This window comes from Schistocerca americana, chromosome 4, assembly GCF_021461395.2.
Source record: "Schistocerca americana isolate TAMUIC-IGC-003095 chromosome 4, iqSchAmer2.1, whole genome shotgun sequence".
NCBI lineage: Eukaryota > Metazoa > Arthropoda > Insecta > Orthoptera > Acrididae > Schistocerca > Schistocerca americana.
Genome location: NC_060122.1, coordinates 778146282 through 778156451, shown reverse-complemented (window position 1 = coordinate 778156451; position 10170 = coordinate 778146282). Strand labels below are relative to the sequence as shown.

Below are 10170 nucleotides of genomic sequence, written 5' to 3'. Positions count from 1 at the left end.
ACCAAAGTACAAAGGACAACTAAAAACAAACAGAAAGATATATATGTTCCGTAAACTAGATGAAAAATTATTAGTGTTGTAGCTCAGTGGGGAACTTGAAACTTTCTGCAGAGGTCATGAGCATGTAGAGGAACTCTGGTTCAAGTTTAAAACTACAGTTGACCACACATTGGATAGATAAACGCCCAGTAAAACAGTTCATAATGTGATGGAACCTCCATGGTATATAGTCACTGTAAAGAAACTTCTAAAGAAACAAATTACTGCACAATTAGTGTAAAACAAAGTGTACAGCTATAGACAGAGATATCCTGAATGAAATGCATTTGGCTATCAACAAAGCAATGGGTGAAGTCCTCAATGCCTACTTTAGGAGACTGTTGTCAGACATTTCACAAAATCCAAATAAATTCTGATCATATGTGAAGGCTGTTAGTGGCACCAAAGTTAGTGCCCAGTTCCTAGCGAATGAGACAGGAACTGAAATTGAGGATAGCAAAGCAAAAGCTGAAATGCTCAATTCCATTTTCAAATGTTCTTTTACAAATGACAACCCAGGAGAATTACCCCAGTTTAATCCTAGTATCACTGAAAAGATGACTGAAATATGTATTAGTACCAGTGGTGTTGAGAAACAGCTGAAGGTGTTGAAACTGATCAAAGCTCCAGGCCCCTTGGAATTCCTGTCAGATATTATACTGAAAAATGGTTCAAATGGCTCTGAGCACTATGGGACTTAACTGCTGAGGTAATCAGTCCCCTAGAACTTAGAACTACTTAAACCTAACTAACATAAGGACATCACACACATCCATGCCTGAGGCAGAATTCGAACCTGCGACCATAGCGGTCGCGCGGTTCCAGACTGCAGCACCTAGAACCACTCGGCCACTCCGGCCGGCTATTATACTGAATTTGTGGCTAAGTTAGCCCATCTTCTATCTATAATCTATCATAGATCCCTTGAACAAAAAATTGTGCCCAGTTCTTGGATAAAGAATGCTGCAGAATGTGTGCAAAGTGGTTCACATAAGGCCGAAGAATATGACAAGATGGGTCAGGTCGCATCACCCAGAGATCAACACCTCATCCGAATGGCATTGCAGGACACATCTGCATCCTCCTCAGCTCTGGCGCAACAGTGGAAGAGTTTAACACATCAACACTTAGAAATATGTCTCATTTTATTGACCTAAGGTAAGAGTGCTGTCTGATTTTGCATTTTTATCTCTTTTTGTCTTCTGAAATTGGCTTCTGGGCAGTGTATCTAAAGTAAATAAAATGTTTATTCAGCAAAAATGGGCGGTAAGAATACTGCATGAAGTAAATAACCATGCTGGTATATCCCGTAGAAGGCTTTATAAGATGCTTAGAATTATTATACTCAGTAGCCAGCAAATTTATTCCTTTATGGTTTCTTTGATGACAGTAAACATCAGTTTCACCTGAACTGTGATTTACACAATCTTGATACAAGACATTAAAACTATTTTCATGTACATCTCGCCTCTTAGTGTAAGGTTCAGAATGGAATTACAGTATGTACTCTGATGGGAAGAATTAAACATGCTCCATTCCAGCATTAAGTACGAAACTGGGAATCTCAACCACCTCAAAAGAAACTGAAGTACCCAACTCATCGGCTGCTCTTTGTACAAATTACCTAAAGATCTAGATCGAAGAATTGTAGAGTTCTGTTACCTACATTCCAAGCAGCAATGCTCATAAACCACCCGGGTGGTAATGTAAGCCTACTGTAAATTGGACTCAATATTTACAGATACAGCTGCTGGAAATCAACTGTATCGAATATAAATATTACTTTACTCATAACGGATAAATAGCAGCTGTTTCGCATAACGGAGGAGGATGCAAGTTTTTTATTTATCAAGCAGTAGTTTTCTTTCTAATTTACTTCATTAAATTTAGCCATCATATGCTTGATTTGTATTAAATGAGACATAGTGGTATTTTATTATTACTGCAGTAAACCTATTAAGTTTCTATGATTAGCTTGTGTTTTGCTAATGTTTACCGTAAGTCATTCCACACAACGAGGTTAGCTTCCACATTCCTTCTTGATGGAATCTACGGAAAACAACGAATGAATGAATGAATGAATGGGTGGATAAATATTTCCTCGATCAGTAGCAAAATATTCGATGTAACAGTCCATCTTTTTCCTTCTTTTCGCGTGCGTCTAACTACGTAAATTGCCGTTGATATTTGAAATGAACATCGAGTAAAATAATTCGACATTCATGAAAAGACAGATAACATAAATATGAAGAAAATTAGAGAAAAATACGTAATGAATCTGATTCATCACTTTATTAACATATAAATATTGCTCTAATTAAATGCAATTGTTTCTGATTAGCTGTCTATCCGACAAACCGTGTAGTATGCAATTAAATAATCCCCAATACATTTGTCCGATAGATCGCATATTGTCGATCATCGTGAAGGTGAGGCACGTTTTCGTTTGAACAACTCTGGAAAGTGGTGTAGCCTTGTGTGAAGCTCTCTGAGCTGCGGCTTTCAAACAGCGCTTGCGCAGAAGCCTGACGGCGTATTCCGGCTAGTTCAACTTCGATAGTTTGTGTATGTTGCAGCGATGTGCTCGTGTTAGTCGTGTTTAATGCTTGAAACAGTGGCATGTTGTGTTAATTGTTTACCATGAACGAAAATGTGTTTTCGTAGTATTATATGGTAGTGACAGTGTGAATGCAAAATAATATGTGTGCGAAGACACTCGCGAAACTGAACGAAAGGCATCATTCGAATTTTGTGTAAAATGGGAGACGGTCAGAAAATAGAATTTGATTTATCTGGCGACACTGCTCCCAACAATGCTTTTAGAAGCTCGTTTGCTAGGTCATTTGCGACTGAGTACAGACGTCAGAGTAAGTCACTCGACTATGCGTATTTTGAAGCGATACCGGTAACTGAAGAAGATGAAGACAACTCTCCTTGCAGTGGACCCCGTAGTTTAACAACAGATTTAAATACGTCACAATGTAACTTCAACACAGAACAAAATAAAATTGACCTTTCTTTGCCCGTGTTCGGCTTTCATGACTCTCCATTTGTTAGGCAAGCATTCCCAACTAGAAGACATCAGCATCGTGAAGTCTTCAAAATGTGGAAGGAAAAACAGGTGAATATTGTCAATGTAGATTAATTCCTCTAGGTAATAAAGTAGGTACCAAAATATTTTGGAGTCATTGTTGTGTGTGTGGGTTGTAAAGAATGTACTGCGCGGCAAATGTAAGGTTCTAATCATCGTAAGAGTATTTGCGCCTGGGTGTACTGTGTATTAGTTTTATACACATGCATGTATACGGTAGCCGGTAATCACGCGTCTAGTATCCAACTTAAAGATGCTTGTAAGTTTCGTGGTAGTAAGATTTGGGATTGCGTACGCTTCGGTGCTCTCATTGATTCTGTTGATATTGCACACGCTTCGGTTCTCTTATCGATTCTGTTGGTATTGCGCGCTTCTTGTTATTTACAATAGAATAGTTCTAACAAGATTCACAAAAATGCTTTCTTTATTCTGTTTAGGACGCACTGAAACTGGACAAGACCGAGGCTTCGAAAGATAACACAACGCAGGCAATTACGAGAGAAGCTGCGAATTCTTCCGAACAGGTCAGTATCACTGTTTCTCTCGCATTGTCGTCTGCTGACAGCATGTTTACAATGCGTTAAACGTAGGACTAAGACGCTAGCTCAAATTTAAACCGATGAGGTTACAGATCGCGGCCGTAAATGTTTTGGGCAACGATGAGCATATTAGGTCTTTCTTTCATGAAACTTTAAATGTTTGGAGTACACAGGTTAAAATGTAGTAGTCGGTGGCCATACTACGCAATGTAATGCCATTATAGTGCGTTAAAATACGGTGAGAGCGAAATGACCGATATTAATCGTACTGTTATTTGAATGAAGTTGTCTTCGGATTCCTATCTACTGTACTTGGTTTGCTGGCATAATATTTGTCGTGTTCGTAGATCATACTATGTATTCTGCGGTGATCAACAACGCACGAAACGTCTGAATGGTAATGTTAAAGGTGACATCGCTCAACTATCAGATATTTTAGCTTATTCCACCAACGAACGCATTCTTTGCCGTATAAGCTCTCGTTTGCAGCCAGTGCAACACAGACCACCGGCTACTCAGCTGTCATATTCTGCTGTTTTACATAGAACTGCCAATAACCTTAGGCCTATTGCTTTATATTTGCGTGAACGGAGCGAGTTACTATTACCGGCTGCTCTGATTTCTCTGTGGAGAGTGAGGTTCAGATGTTTTCGTATGCCGTGATTACGCTCCTTTGCATCACACTAGGCGAAGGCAGCGGTTACGCTGTTCGCAGTGGCAAATGATATCTGCATCCACAGTCTGCATATGACGGTCAAGTGCATAGCAGAGAATACTTCCAATTGTACAACATGTGAGGGTTTTTTTTTTCAGTTCTAGTCAAGTTAAAGCACGGGATGTAGTATTGCTTTTGCCGCTGTTAGTAGCCTGTCGGATATTTCAAGAATGAATCATACTACTCTCAGGAAACAAGGACTCGAGACAACTTACAGCACTTCTTATTAAATAAAACAGTAAACCAGTGAAAAATTGCTTTTAATAAACATTTTAAATACAAGAACGCACTTGTATTATCCGAGAAAACATGCAGCATTTCTTATTAAATAATTAAATAAGACAGTAAACTAGTAAAAAACTGCGAATATCTTCGGGGGGGGGGGGGGGGGGGGGGCAGCTGGGTACGCCCATGGTTCGCTTCCTAGCAGATTTGGATCGGGACTTGGATTTCGCGGGCAATTCTCTCACCAACTGAGCTACATAGGCACGTCAGTCACCCGTCCTCACAGCCTCACTTCTGTTATACTTCTCTACTTCCTAAACTCCATTCTGTAGGGGCTTGTACGACTAACTCTAGAAAGATGTGCTACTGTAATGAATTAGCCTAGCCAGCTACAGTAGAGTTCTCCAGTAAAGGCTTCAGGTTCGAATTCTGCCCCGCCACAAAGTTTTAATCTGCTAAAAATCGGTTTTCCATTTTTCATCTGCTTTGTGTTCACAGTCCGACAAGAAGCGATACGTTGGGTCCGGGCTCGAATTCTGGCTCGCCACAAAGTTTTAATTTGTTAGGAAAAAGTTGTCTAGTTTGCTTCCTATTCACAGTCCGAGAAGAAACGATACGTGGCAGGTGCTGTTTATTCCAACATTCCTCTCTATATTATTTCTCGTGTACCATTCTGATTAGCAGGATACAAGGTTTCCACATTGTCCTCTTTTCAGACATTTCAATAAAGTTGAATCAGGGTTTGTCAACAGTTGAGTCTAAGAATGTTGTCGAAGACGGCACCGCGTAGTGGTTTGGACTGTCATATTTCGGTGCCAATATACATTGTCGTCCACATTATATTTCCGAATTAGAATCTGAACCGTAAAGCACAGCAGTGACAGCGCTGGTGGTCGGGGAGAACCGATGAATGAAGGGTAAATCTGTAATTAGCGAGTTCCGTAGTAAAGAGGGGTGGAAAGACGCTGAGCAGTTCTTGTCTTCATCTTCACAAATAGTGATGTAAATGGATACGGCTATCTCGAGCGCTGCTTGGAGAATTTTAGTCGTTCCCAACTATTCTTATCGTGCTGCGCAGTGTCGAATGTAGTTTCTGCTTTTCTGAGCGCGATTTGTGATTTTGGTTGGAATGATGCGTCGGTGTAGTACAGAATCATCGTTTAGAGAGAAAACTTGTGATGCTTTCGCTCTTAGTAACTTGTCTCCATAGTGCCTGCAAGATAGCTCAATGTATTCGTCCAGGGAACTGGCCACCTGCAGTAAATGTTGCCGTGGTGGTTCCGCAGCCTTGTGCGGCTGCGATATATTCGGGGGTATCCAGTTCGAATGCTGATGTGGAAGAAATTTTGTACGTATGTGTTCGGCAGTAAGGAGAGGAGCAATAACGTCTTACAGTTCCATACTTTGCACTTGTGTGCTAGGCTAAATACCAAGTCTCTCCGCAGTCTTTTATCTAGAGTGAGGGCGTGTGATACTGTTGGTGATCCGTATGTCAGTTGTTTACTTCTAGGCGAGCCACCGCCTTGGTGCTATTAGGGAAATGGGTCATACGTCAGCTCCGTGTATCGAACGTGCCCATAGTCATCTCAAAACAGGAAATGTTAGACTACGTTGTTTTTGACAATTCTGAGTATGCATTAGTTTAATTTGTACCCTGGCACGAAGACAGGTTCCGACATAAAAAAAATTCCCACGTACACACCATACTGAAGCGAGAAGACAAGGATACCCAGAGGTAGTATGCCATAAGAATACAGTAAGAATCGCCGTTGGTGCAAGTTTAAGATACTCGCAGTTCCATATTAGTTACTATAATCACATACAAAATGTACATTTGTCATGGCATTATACTTCCCTGAAGAAAATTTTGAAACCTGGTAAACCAGTACCAAGCTTCTGAAGATAACGGTTGCTTGGGTAGCTCCGTCGTTAGAGCACTTGCCCGCGAAAGGCAAGGGTCCCGAGTTCGAATCTCGGTCTGGCACACAGTTTTAATCTACCAGCAAGTTGACGCGCTAACCGCCTAAATGCTATCTACTCGAAACGCTTGCATCAGGATATTTTAGCTACGGAGCTCATTATTTAGAATAATTTTTATTTCCTACATGCGGAATATCAGGATGTGAGAGGATACCAGTTCCGGCACTGACCTTGAAAAGTACGACAGTCTTGGTTGAAATCAACAACTTAATTTTGTTGTATTGCTGGGGCAGTAGTGTCCCTCTATAGATATTTTTTTATTATGTACTGTAGTATGCCTACATTAACTGATTCGATAAATAGGGAAGACAGTAAAGATACAATGTCTCAGTTCACAGAACACCATCATCCCCCCCTTTTTTTTTTAAAAAAAAAGAAAAAAAAGTAAATGTGCCGAAAGACATTGCGTAATGTAGCCCAAGTGTAGAGCTATCCTTAGTAACATCCTTTCCATATTTAGTAAATGTTTCTTTTTAAGTCACTAAAATCGCGAAGTAAATTTAGAAATGTACTGCGTAATAGTTATCTAGGATGACTATTTTGTTCCTAATTACGTACTTAAACCATACCCTTAAGTATGACATTTATCATGGAAGGGAGAACAGGAGACGGATGTCAGATTTCGTCTCCGTCGACGTAAGCATTGCTGTATTCTGTTATCACCTGATGACAGGTAAGCTGAAGCTGTTTTCATAGCAACGGAAATGTTATTAAGGTCGTCTTTTTTCTTTTCTCACTCACATGGGGTCGATGTTGTCCTCAAGTTTGATCAGTTTTATTGTATTTAAGGAGATGGACCGGTGTGACGGTCGGTTTTGGAACCGATATTCATGATTTTGTTTTTGAGTAAAATAACTAACGAATTAGAAAACTGACTTTAAACCTTTATTGTGCACCCTTAAGGTTGTATTACGTATTTTTTTAAGTAAATTTGCACCCAGAGGACACTCCACGTCATCGACGAAAGGCGAAGGCGGTTGGTGGGAGCTCTGAATGCCACAGTTGTCAACCTAAAACAAAACTTTCAAAAAAGCTGTTTTGAAGCAGATGATATCGTGTAACGTAGTACGTAGGGATATTTGAAAACAATGGTTTTTAACAAAATGGCGGCTCTGAAATAAGTCGTTTTAGTTCGACTAAAAATTCCTTATAAAATCGTGCAGCGAAAATCGAAGTTAAAATATATCGCGAAACTCCTACGTACTACAATACGCAAAACGCAGACTCTCAAGTTACAAGAAAGTATAATGTAATTACATATGTATACAGTCATGTCACAGCTGTTGCCAACTGGAGAAACGTAGTTCTGCAGATGCTAGTACTTAAAGTTACAACTTGTGCTTTTAATACTGATATTGAGCAAACTTGTAATCGACTATGCCATCACCGTACAGTTTGTCATTTTCAAGCACTGGCATTTTACTTGGTATATAAAACAAAGCTAAATGATAAGTTAAACATATGCGAGACAAGCACGCGCTATCACTGTTTATCGTAAACGAATCATGTTATGAAGAGAAATCTTGCTGTGAATAGTATTTCTGTTGATCTTAAATTCCCTCTGTGATGCTGTCAGAAATTAACGGGATCCCTATCCCGTCAGTAACTACTGTATTGCATAGGTTATATTCGAGCGCTCGGATGCAGTAAATTGCGGTTCTAACATATCTTAACGTATATGGTCCTCTTCATATGAGTGAATCTTAAAAAAATCTAAGGAACATTTTAAGTCACTATAAAAATTAGGCAAAAAAATTCGACCCTTTCTGCCCCCGTAACTTTGTGGCCGGAAATGTGTAAACGTCCTTTTGTGTGAGATAGTATTTTAACTGTTTGTGTATCGTAGTTGCTAATGAGAAATTGAAGACCAGCCCTAGCATTCCCCGAAACGAGCGTGGGAAACCGCCTAAACACCACATTCAGGTTAGCTGATGCTGCAGCCACGGTCATTAATCCGCCGTGCGGATTTGATCAGTGTGTGGGCCCACCTCCCTGTCTCGAAGATCAGCTCGCCGCGAGTAGGTAACGGATATTGTTAAGGTAGTGTCAACAGAATTCATCATGGGGTACGTAAGCAGTCAACGTTAAGTGAATTATATTGAAGTGACAAATATCATGGAATACCTATCTTCCCGGACCACCTTTTTTGCCCTGCTTAATTCAGCTAGTCTAAGTGGCATGAACTCAAGTCTCCGGAATCCCTTGCAGAAATATTGAGCCATGCTGACTCCATAGCCGTCCATAATAGTGGAAGTGTTGCCGGTGCAGAAATTGGTGCATGAACTGACCTCTCGATCATGTCGAATAAATGTTGGATGAGATTCATGTCGGACGATCAGGGTGGCCAAATCATTCGCTCGAATTGTGCTCAATGTTCTTCAAACCAATTGCTAACAATTGTGGTCCAGTGACTTGACATCGTTTCTTGGATACATGAAGTCCATGAATGGCTGCAAATGATATCCAGTTATTCGAAGATCACCATTTCCAGTCAATGATCGGTTCAGTTGGACCAGATGACTCAGTCGAATCCAAGTAAACACAATCCACACAATTATAGAGCCACCATCAGCTTGCACAATGCCTTTTTGACAACTTGGGTCCATGGCTGCGTGGGGTCTGCGCCACTCTCTAACCTTACCATCAGCCCTTACCATCCGAAATCTGCACTCGTCTTACCAGGCCACAGTTTTCCAGTCGTCAAGGATCCAACCGATATGGTCACAAGTCCATGAGAGGGGCTGCAGGCGATGTCTTGCTGTTGGCAAAGGCACTCAAGTTGTTCGTCTGCTGCCATAGCCCATTAACGTCACATCTCACCGCATTATCCTAAAGTGTACGTTCGTCGTACGTCTCACATTGATTTCTGCGGTTATTTTACGCAGTGTTGCTTGTTTGTCAGTACTTTGACACTTCTACGCAAACTCCACTTCTCGATCGTTCTGCTAAGGCCGTTGGCCACAGCGTTGTCCGTGGTGGGAGAGAATGCTTAAAATTTGGTGTACTCGGCACACTCTTCACACTGTGGATCTCGAAATGTTGAATTCCCCGACGATTTCCGAAATGGAGTGCCCTATGCATCCGCATCCGCGTTCAAAATCTGTTAATTCCCAATGTGCTGCCATAATCACGTCAGAAAACTTTTCACGTGAATCACCTGAGTACAAGTTCCAGTTCCGCCAATGCACTGCCCTTTTATACCTTGTGTACGCGATACTAGCGCCATTTGTACAGGGTGTTTCAAAAATGACCGGTATATTTGAAACGGCAATAAAAACTAAACGAGCAGCGATAGAAACACAGTTTGTTGCAATATGCTTGGGACAACAGTACATTTTCAGGCGGACAAACTTTCGAAATGACAGTAGTTACAATTTTCAACAACAAATGGCGCTGCGGTCTGGGAAACTCTATAGTACGATATTTTCCACATATCCCCCATGCGTAGCAATAATATGGCGTAGTCTCTGAATGAAATTACCCGAAACCTTTGACAACGTGTCTGGCGGAATGGCTTCACATGTAGATGAGATGTACTGCTTCAGCTGTTCAATTGTTTCTGGATTCTGGCGGTACACCTG

At 40.9% G+C, this 10170-nt stretch overlaps 1 protein-coding gene across 1 annotated transcript in view; it reads left to right on the top strand.

The window, feature by feature from the left end:
- Positions 1-2560: 2560 nt before the first annotated feature.
- LOC124612777 overlaps positions 2561-10170 on the top strand; it is a 431760-nt gene continuing 424150 nt past the window's right edge. Inside the window, exons 1-2 of the mRNA XM_047141172.1 lie at positions 2561-3160; positions 3568-3654. Of these exons, the coding sequence (XP_046997128.1) occupies positions 2798-3160; positions 3568-3654 (450 nt within the window). The 5' untranslated portion in view covers positions 2561-2797. The remainder of the gene's footprint in view (positions 3161-3567; positions 3655-10170) is intronic.